General features: G+C 39.8%; 1 protein-coding gene across 1 annotated transcript in view; it reads right to left on the reverse strand.

The window, feature by feature from the left end:
• Nucleotides 1–2,371: 2,371 nt before the first annotated feature.
• The window catches only part of cacna2d2b (calcium channel, voltage-dependent, alpha 2/delta subunit 2b), a 42,115-nt gene continuing 26,361 nt past the window's right edge, over nucleotides 2,372–18,125 (reverse strand). The window contains exons 14-38 of the mRNA XM_073468320.1: nucleotides 16,309–16,358; nucleotides 16,034–16,123; nucleotides 15,836–15,901; nucleotides 14,928–15,002; nucleotides 14,758–14,832; nucleotides 14,550–14,621; nucleotides 14,278–14,349; nucleotides 11,758–11,819; nucleotides 11,546–11,622; nucleotides 11,401–11,461; nucleotides 11,220–11,317; nucleotides 11,046–11,136; nucleotides 10,840–10,902; nucleotides 10,631–10,734; nucleotides 7,372–7,470; nucleotides 6,214–6,305; nucleotides 6,067–6,114; nucleotides 5,383–5,454; nucleotides 4,732–4,884; nucleotides 4,585–4,637; nucleotides 4,312–4,367; nucleotides 3,815–3,938; nucleotides 3,592–3,701; nucleotides 3,391–3,473; nucleotides 2,372–2,467 (exon numbers count right to left, since the gene is read on the reverse strand). Of these exons, the coding sequence (XP_073324421.1) occupies nucleotides 2,372–2,467; nucleotides 3,391–3,473; nucleotides 3,592–3,701; nucleotides 3,815–3,938; nucleotides 4,312–4,367; nucleotides 4,585–4,637; nucleotides 4,732–4,884; nucleotides 5,383–5,454; nucleotides 6,067–6,114; nucleotides 6,214–6,305; nucleotides 7,372–7,470; nucleotides 10,631–10,734; nucleotides 10,840–10,902; nucleotides 11,046–11,136; nucleotides 11,220–11,317; nucleotides 11,401–11,461; nucleotides 11,546–11,622; nucleotides 11,758–11,819; nucleotides 14,278–14,349; nucleotides 14,550–14,621; nucleotides 14,758–14,832; nucleotides 14,928–15,002; nucleotides 15,836–15,901; nucleotides 16,034–16,123; nucleotides 16,309–16,358 (2,042 nt within the window). The remainder of the gene's footprint in view (nucleotides 2,468–3,390; nucleotides 3,474–3,591; nucleotides 3,702–3,814; nucleotides 3,939–4,311; nucleotides 4,368–4,584; nucleotides 4,638–4,731; nucleotides 4,885–5,382; nucleotides 5,455–6,066; nucleotides 6,115–6,213; nucleotides 6,306–7,371; nucleotides 7,471–10,630; nucleotides 10,735–10,839; nucleotides 10,903–11,045; nucleotides 11,137–11,219; nucleotides 11,318–11,400; nucleotides 11,462–11,545; nucleotides 11,623–11,757; nucleotides 11,820–14,277; nucleotides 14,350–14,549; nucleotides 14,622–14,757; nucleotides 14,833–14,927; nucleotides 15,003–15,835; nucleotides 15,902–16,033; nucleotides 16,124–16,308; nucleotides 16,359–18,125) is intronic.

The raw sequence follows: 18,125 nt of genomic DNA on the forward strand, positions 1-18,125 counted from the left end.
CAATATGTACTTGAGATGGTTGACGGAGTCATTCTTGGTTGTCGTGTTTGATACGATTTATAGCACTGAAACTATCTTGGCAAAGGTCAGAGGTGGATTGAAAGACACTGAAGTGAATGTGAGGTTAAGGCCCGGATCTACAACCGTGTACAACTGCTCCTTTATGTGCAAAGACATTAACTAGGACTGGACATGCAAAGAAAAAGCTTAGCAGATGATTCCTTTTGAACTTCACAAAGCCAACAAAAGCAGAATAAGTTATCCAGAAGAGTCTGATACAAGAGGGAGTCTGAGCTGTGAGGCTCAGCCTGCAGCAGATTCTGTTTATTTATTTACATTGTCATGCTGCTGCAGTTATCTTAACGAGTGGTGCGCACAATGTAAAACTGTCAGTTGTTTAAATGCTTTGGACAGCTTTACCCAGCGGAGACAATCAAAGATCTAAAAACCCAGAATAAAGCTCTGCACAACTGTATCACTCAGCTGTGTATTTTCAGTGCAGGAAAGAAACTAAGTACATTTACTCAAGCGCTGTACTTTAATGCCATTTTAAAGGTGCCCTGTGGATTTCTTCAACACTAGTAGCGCTGTGGAGCAATGTTTTTGTACGTGGGACTCATTTTGCAGCTTTCATGTACGTGCAGGAGCATGGAGGTGACGTGATACACAGACCTGCCAATGGTTTGACGCTATTGCACTGATCTACAGGTGGCAGTAACTCGACAAGAAGTGCTGCAATACAGCAGAAAATGCAGGGGAGAAGAAAGAAAACTGCTAGCAAGTTAACATGTGGGGCTTTTTCACTGGTACTTTGGCCTTCAAGTCAAATTCAAGCCGCGCTGATTTGCTTTTCCATAATGCACTCGATTATGTGTCGAGTTGAGCTGACGCCCGCCCCATCTCAAAGCAGGCTAGGGTGACGTCCTTCGACCGCTGCCCACCCATCTTCCTTGAACGAGCATGTGTTATAATGCAAGACTCATGTTTATGCAGGAGTCCAGAGATAAAAAACGGTTTTGAAAGTCTTTGTATGTTCAGCTCTTGATACTTCTCACTGAATCCCTTTTGTTCATCTCCTGCATCCCTGTTTATACTTTCAGATGTCTGTTTTATTTTACTGTTTCATCATGTTCGCCCTCAGCTGTTTCATGAGTCGTGTTAAGTTACTGCTGGTGTAAACCCAACATTTCCTGGTTTTGCTTCTTCATAATAAAAGCTTTTATGTAATAAAATAACCGGGGACTTTTATTGTGAAGACTAAATAAGACATGAAACATGTTTATTACTGAATTAGTGGGGGAGCTATTCTAAGATTATACCTTGGTGAAGAATGGTATTTACAGCCGCTCCTTTAACCATTACTCAAGACGAGCGTGTCGTAAGGTAAAGACACACCTTCAAGCAGGTAACCCTGTTGTAATGGAAATGCAATTCACTGCTGCGCTCGGCATATGCGCTAAAATCAAACCAATCAAGCCGCACCGGTGCATGTGTACAAAAAAGCCCCAATGCATAAAATAAATAAAAACTGCTGTTTTTTAAAAAAATGTTTTTTGTGAGAAACACTGATTGTAAACAGAAATTTTGCTTTAAAGAAAACCCCACAGAGCATCTTTAATACTTCAGCTCTGTCTAAACATTGTACTTTTAGAATTGTACAAGTTTTAAAAATGATTGACAGATAAAATTACCCGCCATTAAACAAAGTAGTGGAAATTAGCTCTGTCCTGACGATCTACATGTTAATACCTCAGTAATAATAATCTGATAATACAGTACATGCTACAGTGAGATAACACTGACAGGGTCCATTCTACTGTCAAAATAGCATTTATACTTAAGATATTTATTATAATACGTTCATTTTGTTGATTCTTTTACTCGTGCTTCCACAGTTTGGTATTACAATTTCAGTGAAATACAGGGAAATAAATCCATCTGAGTTTTTAGATCTTTTAATGTTACCCCAACCTAAACTTGTGATTGGCATCTGGTCCTGCTGGGTGATTATTTATTGGCCCATTAAAAGTACATTTCAGCTGCCTCCCTGACTTTTTGGTGACTGTTTACATGGCTGAGCCTGTGTGCAAAAATGTTTAAACATGCTTGTCCTAGTTCAAGTAGCATGCACACTCGATACATTCCCGTCCTATAATTTGCACTCAAGCCCTGAAACACCAACAAATGCATAAGCAATAAGGCAAAAAACACTAAGACCTGATCCACGTATTTTTTTCCCAAGCACAAATGCGCCGAGGGCTGTTTGTAGATCAAAAAAGAAGAGTTTTGCAGTTGCTGTTTGATCTGACCTTCAGTAGATCCGAGCCTAAACCCAGAGAGATGAAAGATGTCAGTTAGAGTGCTGCACGTGTCAGAGATGAAAAAGAGGCAGAATAAGCTGAATAAAGAGAAGGACTCCTATGGACGACTGCAGAGCATGACCCCGTCCACACTCCGACGTGTTTTCCTGCAACAAAAGTTCACAATAAATCCAATTTTTCCAGAGCAAATTGATTCATCACATGCACAGTAAGAATGTTCTTGTGGTTGTTTTGGCTTCATATATGCGATTTGTGCATCATTCTATGTATGCGAGGTGACATTTTGAGCACAGAAACAAGAGTACACATTATATTTTGTGGAGAATTTAGCACACAAAGAGTCATTTAATAGCACACTGTTAAGAAAAATATAAATATAAAATATAATATAAATAATATATTTAGATTCAGTGGAACATTTTAAGTGCCTTTCTTAAAGGAACAACATTAATGGTTAATGTCTGGGCTATGTAGCTGGAGTCATCAGGTTAGCCAACTAGTTTAGTTAACTACTGCTTATCTAATTAATTAATAGATATTTCACTGTGAACAAACAATAAAATGGTTTATAAACCATTTATTAAACAAATGTTTATTACAAAGTTGTAAATCATGTTTATAATGCTTCATAAAGGATTAATAAATACCTTTAAAATTGCTTATTAAATTGTTTATGAGCATTTGATAGTTTGTAAACAGTGAAATAACTATCAAACGTAACTATTAATTTAGCATTTATTAATGCTGGTTATTATAAAGTGTTACAAACCTAGAAGTTGAATCTAATTAAGATTTGGGAGCACGGAGCCGGGATACAAAGAGAGGGTACATGATTAAAACTGAGTGAGAGAGGTTATTATAGAAGTCATTATGTGCTCCTGTGGACAATAGTAAACACGGAAATAATTTTGTTGAACAGCGAAAACATTTTTGCTTGTTTAAATTAAATAATTCTTTGTGTGATGATAATTTACCAACAAAATATAGTTAATGTACTTTAATGTGCTCAAAATGTCCCATCACATGCTCAAATATACTGTAATGTTATAATTATAGTGAATCTACTCACTAAGGCACTGTAGTCAAAGCAGGAAGTCGGGCCTTTGCGATATCGTGCGTTGCTCAGTACTTCGCATGGATTCTCCTCCTGAACTGTTTGCTTTTTGTTAAGGGAGGTAACAGTGAACTCACCTGATACACAAGATCGATGAGACCTCCACCTTCAGCACAAATACAAACACCACAGAGTGTGTGAGCACAGAAAGGATACACTCTGTCCTGACCTGTGTCAATCTCTCTATCTCACATGAGCTGCAGGGGAGCGTCTCCGCGACCACAAACAGGAGGTTTGTGCTTTCTATCCGCTTGGCGTGGAACAGCCTATGGGAGACAGTGATGGATATTTAGCCAGCTTCATACAGTGTGCTCAGCACAGGTAACATGCTGCAAACACATTCTGCTGACGCTCCAGAAAAAGCAAAAAAAACACACACCGTGAGCAGTTTCCACAGTCTTGCAGCACGTTGTAGGAGTTGGTGGTGTTTGTAAAGTAGAACTGGCTTTGGATGGTCACACAGCTGCTTTCCTTCGTCTCAAAGCCGTCGACCAGGACATCATCTGGAACACAAACCCATTCAATTTGAGCATTTCATATGTTCATAACATTCTTAAAGCTCATTTTTGTTTTTTTAAACCACAGCTAATTTGGCTTCAATCAATTTTCTCACAGATTCACATCTAGATGTTGTTGTTTCCTGACGCCCTGGTGCGAGAAAACACTTCGTTGTTAACAAAAAACCCTTTTAATGAGGTTTGTGGCAACAGAAGTTTGTGACGAAAAATAAGGACAACATGCAAATGAGCTGCTTGTTAGATTTTACTGACTTTCTTTCATCTAATCTGTATCATATTTTCCATGAAAGCAGAAAATGATGAGCACACAGATATTCATGTGTGCACACAAAGATTGTGTTAAGATGCAGTACTCCACCTTGGTAGAGCCAGCTGTTGTAGGCTAGTCCGTACAGTAGCTGCTGGGTCACAGACCTGAAAGTGTTCACATGGCACATTGTTAAAGAACAAAATACAAACTGTGACCATGAATACAAAGGAATAAACACATGTCACAGCTGCAGTAACACTGAGCTGAAAATAACTGAGTGGCATCTGTTTTACGAGCAGAAGTCTGAACACAGTTAAGATTGTTTAAAGGTCACCTCACAAGCTCTTCCTGTCATTTGACATGCAGTAAACACATTCTCACCATGCCACTGTGGATGTCCACCACGCCAAGCTGAGGATGTCAGCGATGGACGGCTGCAACAAAACAAAGAAGTTACAGATTCAAGTTTTCCATCACACTGAGTGATAAGAATGTCCCCATGTCTGATATCTGCTGGTGGTCTCTCACCACAAAGATGCCCCTCGGTGCTGCACCAGTGTGGCTGCTGCTGACCGGCTCACATGCAGACTGGAAGTGGAAAGACTGACGACGGGTGAAGATTGAGTTGTTGTAGAGCGCGTGCATCAGGTAAGGATCTACATCACCAAAGAAAAGACCGATCTGTGATGGATGAAAGAAAGGACAGACAGAAAGAGAGAGGAAGAGAAAATGCTTCAGGGAAACAGCCTGCTACAAACAGAAGGTAACTGTAATGACTGATGCTGAAGTTAGCTGGGATAAAACCTTTAATTATCCTGTAACCAAAACCTACTTTTGACACCAGCAAACATAAATTATCTGATGCAAAACAGGCAATAACAAAAACAGTGTTAACAACAAAGTTGATTAACATCTTAGGAAGTAGTTAATCTGCTTAGAAACTTAAATAAGGATCTTTTGGGAAATAAATCAGAGAAGGATTGTAACACTGAAAGACACAAAAAGCTCCTGAAAACATGATTTAGATTTTTTTTATACATTAAAGGGGAATTTAAACATGGGCACTATATTTACATGTTTGGGTGTAAAGGATTTATATCTACCAAAAGTTTTGGTAGGTATGAAAAAAGCCCCACAGTTGATAAGACACACAGTAGATGTTACCACACACAGACGAACCTTTTTCCAGTGATCTCTCTGATTGGACATAACCAGGAACCCACCATCATCAATGAGATAGCAGAGGAGGTCCTACAGACAACAAGGCACATTTATCTACACAGACAGCAGCAGTTTTTAACTCTTAACTGTATCACTGAACAGCAGCAGAGCACAGAGGGTCTCAGATACAGGCTGACATTATCTTACTATTACTAAAACATTTTTTAAAAGTGATCATTTCTTTACTCTTGCTCCAAATTTTCTAGTAATTTAATGTCATAACATAAAAAAAGAAATCATTTTTTTCAAGAAAATAAGAGTTTAAGGCTCAATCTGACTAAATTGCTGGTTAATTGGGAGATTGTTCTCTGTGAAACATCAAGTTGAGAAGTTGACAAGTTGAGCTCACAGCCTCTTAATCTTAATTATACACAACAGGCAGCACTGTGGATTTTCTTAATTACACTGTCAGCTTTTATAAGTGTTCCTCATATCTGTGAGCTGAATGACTGAAAGAGAGACAGGCAGCCACAACAGCTCTGTTTGGTCTTTAAATTGTTTCCTCTAAGTGACTAAATTAGTAGTAATGAGTTTTAAGAACACATTAAACCTCTGAAGAACTGTGTTTACAGAACTGGGTCGCAGGTCTGCTACAGTCTTTTGGTTGTGTTTATGTGAGAACGAAAAACAAAACGTTCTTACGTCAGTGTTCACTTCACAGTCCATCTCGCAACTTCTGGATGGTCCGCACTGTTTAACAAAATGAATAATGACACAATATGTCACTTTCGTCACAGTAAATGCAGTCTAGTTAAGGGATTATTAGTCATTTGTGTCACTGTGCTGTACCTTGTGCGAGCCCTGTCGACTGTCAGACACGTTGCTGGCCAGGATCTTAAACTTGTCCACCCACGCTTCCAAATCCAGCTTCACTCCGACCACTGAGAGACAGGATCCACACGATCAGAGCGAAGAGAGGACGAAGAGGGCGGGAGGAAGCATTTCAGTAAGAAGCAAATATAAAACAGAGGCAGCTGAAATATCCGGATAATATTTTAGATAAAGAACATTCCTGGGAATCCCACACATCCAAGATACTGCTTATAAGGCATACTACTGTATATTATACTGTTTGCTAAATAAAAGCATGTAGATAGATGCAGAGCTGGATTTGTAGCTGTTGAATAGTGAGTAATATTAACTGGCTTGCTAAGTTATATGTCTTGTGTTGTAGCACTGTCAACTGAGGAAGAAAATACACATTTGGAGTGACGTCTGGGAAGAGCCCTCTGATCTCCAGACGTAAATGGTGATTCCTGTCTGTCTCCTAAACCCTGCAGATACATATTTGCGTAACACCAACTAGTTAATCAAAGGACATCTAGACCGGTTTGATCACTATGTTAAATGTGTGCCCCCATATCTCCCCCACCCCCCGCTGTTCACACTCTCCAACGAGCAGACCCTCCTTTTGCATGTCTTTTTTTTCCCTATTGTTTTAATTTACATTATATTTAGGGCATTTAGCAGACGCTTTTGTCCAAAGCGACTTACAATAAGTACATTTGTCACAAGAAAGAAACCACAACATAGCACCGTCGTTAAGTAGAAAAGAAAAAATAGAAACAATTTTCATGCGGGGTCGAGGTGAAGTCTGAACAAGTGAGTCTTGAGTCTTTTGTGGAAGATGGCGAGTGATTCTGCTGTCCTGACATTGGTCGGGAGTTCGTTCTACCACCTGAACCTGCCATTTGTCTTCCTTGTTCTTACTGTACAAATGCTGCACCACAGCAAACTATTCAACAGGACTTGAATCATTTCTTCAACACAACTCACTGGTTTCTGATCACAAGACAAGTCAGCCTGTTTCCACAGAGGTTTAGCTGGTAGTATTTTACATCCCTGTTTTTTAGTATGAGTCTATACATTGTTTCTTCAGGAATATCCTGCGTAGCACATATATATTTAAGTTTGCCATGTAAATGTAATGTAGCTAAATTTTCTTACCTGAAGGTTTCAGCAGTTTGCCTCCTAAATTCACCTCAACAGCAGAAGTTACCAGAATTCCAACAGTGCCGTTTTCTGCACCAACGGGATCGTCCAAGGCTAAAACGAAAACACAAAATATAGTCTGATGTCACACAGAGCTCCAGTGGGTCTGACTACAAGAAGCATAGCAGAAATATTGACCCCATACGAGCCTGTTGGCAGCCTGAGATCCTCAGGTGGGGCCCTGCTGGTCATTGAAAAGTCAAGGCTTAAATATTAAGGTGACCGAGCTTTTAATATCGTCTTTGGAACAATCTACCGGAGTAGTAGTCACATTAAAACTTACTTTTATAAACGTGCTTTTATGTGAAGTCATGTTTTTCATACCTTTCAGTCTTTCTATCCTTTTATTCTTTTCACTGTTCTCAATCTTTTTGAACTGTTTCTAATTCCTCTTATTCAACTTTCTGTCATCGTTTCATTGTTTTTATTCCTTTAATTTGTATTTATTCATAATGACAATTTGTGTTTTGCTTTTTTTTGTTTTTACTTCTCCTTAGTCTGGGTTTCTTTCTGTTTAGCTTGATTGTTTAAAGTTATTCTGCTATACTGCTTTGGCCAATCACATGACCGATTTAAGATGACGTAGCAGAGTCTCCGTTTCAACTTGTGTCGAAAGTGCGGACTTCAAACTATATACCAAGTTTTTAAATTGTGTTTAATTTTTTAAATTGTGTTTAATAATTTACGCCATGCTTTTTCCTGAATATTGGTGGGGGGGGTTGTGGGAGTGACGGTGGCGAATAAAAGACAACGATAGCCAATGTTAAGACAGTTGTGACACTTAGCGTGTTTGGAGTGTATAGCTAGTGTATAGTGAAGTGTGTCATGAAGTCGTTGTTTTGTTTTATTTGTCAAAACAATGAGGCGACTACTGAATGTGGGGCGGGTAGCAAAGCTCTTCTCTGGGCTGGAAGGAGCTGAAGGAGACCTGGAGTCTGAGCCAGAGAGTGAGGACTTTGACGATGAAGTGGAGGAGACATCTTTTGATTTGATAGAGGTGAAAGAGGAAGAGGAGGTGAAAGAGGAGAGAGAGGACGAGGAGGCTCCTACTCGGAGGTCTGCACAATGGAAGAGAAGGCGTGTCTCTCCCACCAGGTCCAGATCTCCCACCAGGTCCAGATCTCCGCTGGCTCAGGCAGCAGAGCCACACCTCAGCTCTGAGCCCTGGAATACAGAGGAGGATATAGACACTGCCCCAGCAGTAAGCAGGTTCCAGCCACAGAGAACACCAGGAGTCCAGGTCGAGACACTTTCCTCCCATAGTCCAAAAGACCTTTTTCTATTGTTTTTTGCCACTGACACAGTCAGCACAATCTGCAGCAACACCAACAAAAATGCTGCAAAAAACAAGGAATTAGGGAAGAAATACAAATGGACTGACGTAGAGACGGAAGATCTGTACAAGTTTTTTGGTCTCCTGATGTACATGTCGTTGGTGTCGCTGCCAAGTCTCCAAGACTACTGGAGACAGAATCACATTTTGTCTGTGCCCCTTCCAGCCAAAGTGATGTCAAGAGACAGGTTCAGATCCATATTTTGGAACATCCACCTCAGTGATCCTGAGGAGGATGTACAAAATGACAGACAGAAGGGAACATGAGGCCATGACAAACTGTTTAGTGTCAGGCCTCTTTATGATGACATCCTCAGTGCCTGCCAGGCTTCTTACCACCCAAGGAGGGAGCTGAAAGTGAATGAAAGGATGGTGGCGATTAAGGCAAGAACTGGCATGCCACAATATATGAAGGACAAGCAAACTAAATGTGGGGTGAAACTTTGTGTACTGGCTGAGTCAAGCAGTGGCTACACCATCAGGTTCAGTATACACACTGACAAGACTGTAACTGCAAGCGAGCATGGGCTGTCTTATGATGTGGTCATGAACCTTATTCAGCCATCCTATCTTGGCACTGGGTACCACATTTACATGGACAAATTTTACACCAATCCCAAACTGTTCATTGACCTGGCCAGCATGAAGTTTGGAGCATGTGGCACCTACAGGGAGAGCAGAAAAGGATGCCTCAGAGGGAGGGCAAATACTCTCGCCCAACAATGTGGAAGTGGATCTGTGAGCTGGATAAGAGACGGCCCACTCGTTTTTGTGAAGTGGATGGACACAGGGGAGGTGGCTGTGTGCTCCACCATCCATCCTGCATTTTCAGGTGAGACGGTAAAGAGAAGGGTGAAGGATGGAGATGGACGCTGGGTTGTGAGAGACATTCCCTGTCCCACACCAATCATGGCCTACAACAAGAATATGAGTGGGGTTGACCTGTCAGACCAGCTCACTCCATACTACTCTGCCCACAGACAAATGGCTAGCTGGTACAAGACCTTGTTGCTGCACTTCCTGGACATTGCAACAACAAATGCCTTCATCTTGCACTGTGAGATGAGCAGTGCCAAGCAGGTGCAGCCCATGGCACACAAAGACTTCATGATGGAGCTGGTGTGTCAGCTTTGTGGCTTGGACAAGACAGGTGTTCCCCAGAGCAGGAGAGCTAATCACGTTCCTGTGCGCATTGTCACGGACACAGAGGCTGGCCAAAAAGCCACCAAAGGCAGACTGAAGTGTAAACACTGCCTTCAGGTGGCCAACAGGAGGTGTGACACACCCTGAAAGTGTCAGGCCTGTGATGTGGCTCTGTGTGTTGTGTTGGACAGGAACTGTTTTTTGGAGTGGCACAAATAATTTGTGTGGCATCTTATTGTGACACCTGATTGTTTTGTAAATAGTTTTCACAGTAAAAAATAAAACTTTTTCGTACTCTGAATTGATGTTTTTTTGTGTGATTTTTGGTCCAATGTGTTAATACAGCATGCCAAAATGAAAAAAATAACTGTAAAGTCACACATGTGTGTTTGTGCTGAAAAAAAGGTAAAACCAAAAGTAGTCAAAAACAGCCAATTATACACTTGACCCCAGAGAGTTAAAACACTTTGTGAAAACTGTTTGTAAAAGCTGCTTTATAATAAGTAATTTTAGCGTGGGTTTTTAGAGTTTTTCACGGAAAACAGTTGCTTGCTGCAGACAAAATCGATGCTATGAAAGCGCTGAGAATGAACCAACACTGAAAGACACTTTAGAGCTCAGTGGTGTTTAAGGGAGCAGCTGCCTTTCATATGCATATAGTCAGTTGATTTATTTTTTTCTTCATGTAAAATGTTTTTGATTCAAGCCACTTTAAGATGTGTTTGCAAAGTCACTCACCAGATTTCGTGGGAGCTCTGAACATGTAGCCTTTGTTGTCGAGGCTCCGTCTGTAGTAATTTGAATTGAAGGGTTCAGGATCCTCGTCCCATAACTCAGCAGCTCTGTACAGACACCACACAAATCATTAAATGTTTGTCTACAGTAAGAATATCTTTACAATTACTAATATATTTCCCTGCTTGAGTAAGTGCATTAATCTTACTCACATGTTCGGAAACACCCGTGTTATTCCACCATCAGTAGAGGCAAATACAGCCAGGAAGCCGTACCTGTAACAAGATTTTACTTAGACAGCTGTTTGTTAATCTGATGCCATCAAAGCAGATTAATGTTCATTTTCTTGGTAGTGTGTGAGACTGTGTGTGTGTGTGTGTGTGTGTGTGTGTGTGTGTGTGTGTGTGTGTTGGCTCACGAATTCAGATCTTTGTTCTTCCAAACACGAGAGGCCAGCTGCCCGATAATCCTCGAATCTAAAATCAGGTTGTGGATGAGGCCTTGGTCACCTGAGACACAAAACAAAGCGTATTATCTCATCTGTGTGTCTGCGGCAGGGCAGATATCGACTTGATGCTTGTAACACACTCACACTCATCAGATTCTGGGGAGATGTCCAGCATGAGCGAGAGGAAGTTCTGCAAAAACTGTGTGTTGTTGTCAGAAAGATGCAGACGTTTGCAGTATTCTCTGGAGAAACAGAGGACAGAGTTAACGCCAAGTGACGCAGGAAGAGTGAAATCAGGAGTGAAGTGAAAAGAGACGATGGTCACCTTGGAGCCAGAAACACGTGTCCTGCTGATTCAAAGGAGCTGGGCAGCAACGACTGCATATCTGCAGACACAGAAGGGGGTGTGAATTTTCCATCTCATCTTTGTGTAACATGTTAATAAAACCTCAGTGCCTCCCTGTACTCACACTGGAGCTGCAGCATCACGTCACTCAGGTCTGCCTGGATGTAGAATTCATTGTAGGGAGGTAACACCAGACCGAGACTACAGGAGACAGCATCAAGCATGAGAAGAACACCGCGGAGGAAGTGTCTTAGAGACAATCGATCAGTGCATGTAGCCTTTATCAGGCCACAGCTGGCTGATTGATTATTTGTAATTCTTAACATTATAACTCACCTGTAATCTGTGCCGTTGATAGGAGTCCAGGTGTAACCCCTGAACACCTCGTCAATGTATTGCTACAGTAAAGAAAGACAATTCAGTAAACAGTGAGGAAGAAAATACACATTTGGAGTGACGTCTGGGAAGAGACATTTGATCTCCAGAAGACGTAAATGGTGATTCCTGTCTGTCTCCTAAACCCAGATACAGATACACATTTGCGTAACACCAGTCAATCAAAGGACATCTAGATCTGGTTTGATCACTATGTTAAATGTGTGCCCCCATATCTTTTGTTTTCCTATTGTTTGAACCTGCCATTTGTCTTCCTTGTTCTCACTGCATAAAATGCTGCAGTTTCACTCAGATCCGCTGTGTGCCTGTCGGTTCACCAGTTTACCGGTATACTCAGATTAAACACATCACCACAGCAAACTATTCAACAGGACTTGAATGATTTCTTCAACAACAGGCAACATCTAACTGCTTTATAATACTGTGTGTATAAAATAATTTTGTGGAGGTTTGACTGTGATTTTTACATCCCTACACACACTTTTCACCTCTGCATTGATAAGATTTCTTAAAAAGGGTCAACGTTTTGGTCGCAAAGACTTTTCTCAAGACATTTTTTATGACCAGATTTCTGCAACGTGGATCTTAATGTTGTAGTTCTGCCCATCTTTCATGTCAGAAAAATCTCTCAGTCAGAACACAATGCTGCTTACGGTGCTAATAAAGCTACATTTAAAGGCCTAATCTGTGATCCAAAGAGGTGCCACGTCACTAAAATTAAACAAAGGCATTATCATTCTTTAAATACAGAGTCTAACACCAGACAACATCTAAATATAATTAAAGTTTTTAATGCTTGCACTGTTACAGTTTTCTAATGTCAAAATATTTTTTGTAAATATGTCAGAAAACCGGTCTTTATTTTCAACTACATCAGAACTTGTACTTGAATATGTACAATATATGTACAATATGTACTCTGTCACTCATTTTAAATGTCAATAAAGCCGATGTCACAGCACAGCTGCTGACCGCTGTTCAACTTATTATGAGCTGTGATCAAATTTCTTACTTGTTCATTTGTCTGACAACACAAAACAGATGTTCAAAAAGAAAAAAACCCAAATCACCAACATGCCCATTCACATGACCTCTGGGTCTAGTTATAGATATCTGTTGGAATCTTTAATTTTACATATAATGGACATGTCAGATTAAGATCACAGACATCCTCCACAAGTATTACAAATTACCAGAGGTTCCCACGTAATATTAGTCCTGTGCGAACAGGGCTGTAGTGTGATAAATAGAGGAACTGCTACTAAATGGATCTTGTGTGACCTTGGATTATTGTATGTGACATTACACAAATTCTTTATACTTTATACTGTGAACATTCTGTCCAATATTTTCCAAAGCACATTTAAAACATTTACATTTAAAAACAGATATATTATAAATATTTTCAAATATATTTGTTCTTGTAAGTTTCTGTTATATTTACAATTCTTGCCTTTTTGCAAGACTTTTTTTCTTTGGTCTGCCCATGTTTATCGTTATGCACCAAAATACCAAGATATACAACAACCTATTTGGCAATATACTTGATTTTGATGAGTGTTTTTTCAATGAGATGACCAGTTTGTCAGACTAATTTTCAAATAGTACATTAAATTAACTCAAATGAATGTATGTGGTCAAAAAATACAGGGTAGGAAAAAAAAGAATTGGAGCTTTAACACAGTTACCTAAACCACCATTTGGAAAAAAATGCATTGTGAAAGTTGAAACGTACTTTAAATATGTATTATTATGTATTATGTATGTATTATGTATCATATTGCAGAGGTTCTGTTTGTTCAAGTCTCCATGATGATCATGGTGTCTCATCTTTTCATTCATTTTGCTGCACATAGCTGTCATTGTCTGTTAAATAAGCCAAAATAGCAGGTTTACTATAGGATTCAGATCTGTTAACTGTCTGAGCAGCATGTTTCATGAATCTACCAGACAGCGTTGTAAATCTGTCATCAAGTCTACAATCTGTACAATGAAGCTGATAAAATTTAATGGTAAACAACTGAATCTGAGACCTTAAGGCTAATACTACAACAAGTACCAGGTTGTCTAAAATGTGCATTATGTTCTTTAAACATGTTCATTGTACCTAAGATTAGATCTGATCATATGTATGGAAGCTAATAGAGACGGATATCTTTTGTATCTCGTTTGAATGCGACACAATGTAGACTGAGCTGTTTTACATAAAACTAAATGATATTCTATATTCATTACGACAAATGATCTATTAAATTGACAAACATCATGTGTGTTGATTCATGGGACGATTCAAATGGGATCAAAACTTTATCTGTTTCTGCTGATTGACAATATACATTTTTATCTCTGTGGTGGTCGACCAGAAGGGGCGGGACTTCACCTCTCTATTGCGCATGTGTTTGGGAAATCTACATGATGGCTACAGTGACACTTAAGCTCTTTAGAAAGAGCTTAACTTACCTCATCAATGGACTTAATAAGAGTTTTGACCTGCATTTCACCAGGTCTTCCATCAATCATTTGCCGCCGGATCTAGGAAACACAAAGCAGTTTTATTCAGTCAAAAACATCTTACAAAAACATGTCTGCCTTCAGTTCCCTGCACAGAACATGGCAGACTGGTAAGCAGACTGTCCTAAAGGCAGATAATGTTTACTGGCCTGGCAGTAACCTTGAGCATGAACTCAACAACGGCGAGAAACAGACACTTTTCTGTTCCAGTCGGTGCTCACCTCCTCTTTATTGCTGTCCTCAACCTCTGCGTCCAGGAAGTCCAGTGTCACAGGCTCAGGGAGGTTCACCAGCTGAGAAAAGTTGAGTGAAAAAATACATTAACATGAAATGAACAGGTATATCACCATCATAACTGTCTAAAATATAATTTAAACCCAAAGTTTGTATCATCTCCCACTCCCCTGTTTTGGCAGATTCAAAACTCACCTTTGGCTGGAGATTAGGGTGAAGGAGAAGATATCCATTTGGATCAATAGCAAATATGTATCCATTGGCTCCAAGCTGTTAAGGAAATAAAAAAATGTATCAGTAATGTACTTTCCATCACAAATACAATGAAGAAAAATATGGCTAATAATGGTGGCGAGGTGACATACATTGTACCGTGGTGTTAGACGCTTTATCTCGTCAAGATGCACGTCGACTCCCATCACACCTAATATCAGCTGATTCTGGTCAGACAAAAGCAACAATACAAGCAGCTAGTTAAAGGAATAGTTTGACATTTTAGGAAATGCATATATTTCCTTTCTTGCTGAGGGTTAGATATAGACAGAAAACGTATACTAAAGCTGGATACAGAAGGTAAGTAAGGCACCAAAAAGTCAAGTCACATGTTTTTCTTTTTTTACACTTTTACACCGTTTTTGTGCGAATTAACAAAATAAAATAAAACAATGTTAACTAATGAGCTTTAGATGTGCTAGTAGGCAGATTTTGTTCAGTTACAACAGAGTCCAGCTGGTCAGAGGCTAGATGTTTCCCCTGTGTCAAGTGTTTATGCTAAGCTAAGCTAAGCTAAGCCTTCCCGAGCAGTAGCTTCATATTTACCGTACAGACATGAAAGTGGTATCGATCTTTTCATCTAAAGCTTGTTGCCCAAAATGTCTCTCTTGCTCCCTAATGGTTCTTTTAAGGGTAATTTAGTATTGACTGATTGGAATTATTTATTGACAATATAAAAATAGATGACATATATGAATAAATAATATATACAGTCTCACCAGGAGGCATCATATCTTTATAAAATTTGTCAAAAGGATAAACACAATAAAGCCCAAATGGGGCTAAATGGGTAATGTAGGCCCCACAAAATGCTTGTAAGGACCTACTCCAACTCAACCAACTCAGTCATTATATTTAGATCCAGCTGATCCTCATCAAGCTCTTATATTACTCTTATATTTTGATATTATACTACTGAACTCTAAACTCTAGTGACCACAACCTGCAACATGCAAATATAATAACACTCAACCTTTCAAACAATCTCCAGTTTTGTCACCTGTGATTTTCCGTCCATGGTGAGATTAAATACAGGCAGTGTCCCAGTTACCACCATCCCCAGACCCTATAGAGTCCAAAGACAGAGTCTCCAATCAGTTTAGCTATGATCTTATGTATTTAGTGTATGTATATGCTGTATGTTTGATGCATTTACTATATTTGATCACATGCAGCCAGCAGGGTTATGCAGTCTCACCAAAGCATCCTGATACACATTTGTCCACTGAACCTGCTTGGCATCGCTGCCTGCCAGGACCATGGGGCGGCCCAGCACGTCCAGGTACTCCTGACAGAACAAAAGAGAGACGTGACTGGCCGCAGCTTTAAAACAACCAACAACATCAGGCCGATGGGAGAATGGATGTGCAAACAAATGGAGGTAGATGTTTCTACAGAGGGAGTGAGCCCCACAAGGACAATTAGAAACGGCGAACAGGGATCAGCTGTGTCAGAGGCACTAGACAAACCCACCTGGGTGTTAATCCTTATAGCACAGATGGAACGGATCTCAAAATAGTAACCTGGCAGGCGACAGAGAAAAAAAGACAAACAGAGAGAGAGAGAGAGAGAGAGAGAGGGGAAGAGAGGGGGAGAGGAAGAGCATGTGTGAGCGATGCTATCAGAAAAAAACCAACAGGAGTGGTGCTCATAAATATTCCACATTTTACTAGATGTTACTAGACCAGTGACTCAGCTACTTAACTCCCACAGATAGGAAGCTTAAAGAAGAATACCACTGAGCTTTAAAACAGAGGTATCTGTATTTGTATCTGCACGGTTCAGTCAGGACCGAGAAATCGGCTGAAAGTCTGACCTAAAAGCTCCTGTAGAACCTAAAACCTCATATCTTATCAGAAGCTGCTTCACGGAAACTCCCTCTGTGTGAGCTTTTGTATTAAAAAAAACAGAAATCTGGTTTCCTCATTTTATAAGCTGCTACCATCATGTTTCCCTGCAATACACCTGCAACTAATGATTATATTCACTATATTCATCAGTTTATCTATTATTTATTCTCTCAGTTAATCAATTACTCATTTTGTATGAATTATGCTCGAAAAATGTCAGAAAATACTGTCTTCAAAGATATTCAGTTCACATTGCATTTTTGTTAAATAAAACAATTAAGCAATTTCTCAATCATCAAAATAGTTGCAGATATTATGTTGATTGATTAATCGACTATTTGTTTCAGCTCTATCATGCACTCCAATCTAATGACTATTAATATACTGGAATTTAACAAAAATGGTCTCATAAGATACTAAAAAAAAATTCCTATTATCTTCTACACTGCCTGGCCAAAAAAAAAAGAGTCACCAGCTGGATTTAACTAAGCAAATAGGTAAGAGCCTTCTGTTGGATAATCACTGCAATGATTAATATTTTTAAGCTGACAACAAGTTATTTAACCCTAACTGATCCAGCTTCTCATTTCTTAAACAGCCATCCCAGAAGACATATCCTGTGGTCAAGCAAAAGATGTTACTCTGTTTCAGAAGGGTCAAATTAAAAATTCAAAAATCTTGAATGATCACGATGGGAGATCACTTAAACGTTTGGAGAAATCAAATGCTGCAAAATCAACAGTAGAAGTCACGGCTATGTTGAGTAATAAAAGTAAGAGCATTTCCACACACACAATGCAAAGAGAACTCAAGGGATTTGGACTAAACAGCTGTGTAGCCTTAAGATAACCACTTATCAGTGATGCAAATGGGAAAAAAAGGCTAAAGATTGGACTCTGGAGCAATGAAAAAAGGTCATGTGGTCTGATGAGTCCAGATTGACCCTGTTCCAGAGTGATGGGGGCATCAGGGTAAGAAGAGAGGCTGATGAAGTGATGCACCCATCATGCCTAGTGCCTACCGTACAAGCCTGTGAGGGCAGTGTTATGATCTGGGGTGGCTTCAGTTGGTCAGGTCTAGGTTCAGCAATGTTATTTGCCCAAAAAATGAGGTCAGCTGACTACCTGAATATACTGAATGACCAGGTTTTTTCCATCAATGGATATATTTTTCCCTGATGGCACGGGCATATGCCAGACCTTAACCCCACTGAGAATCATTGGGATGTGCTGGAGAAGACTTTACACAGCGGCCCGACTCTCCCATCATCAACACAAGATCTTGACGAAAAATGTATGCAAGTCTGGACGAAAATAAATGTCATTAACCCAGAATGTGTGTTTGATACATTTCATAAAATCACATTAGTTCACTTGCTGATCTGGGACAACATGATGAGTCTTTGTTATGTAATAACCTCTTTCAATGGACATAATCAGA

This window comes from Pagrus major, chromosome 6, assembly GCF_040436345.1.
Source record: "Pagrus major chromosome 6, Pma_NU_1.0".
In the NCBI taxonomy this organism is placed as follows: domain Eukaryota; kingdom Metazoa; phylum Chordata; class Actinopteri; order Spariformes; family Sparidae; genus Pagrus; species Pagrus major.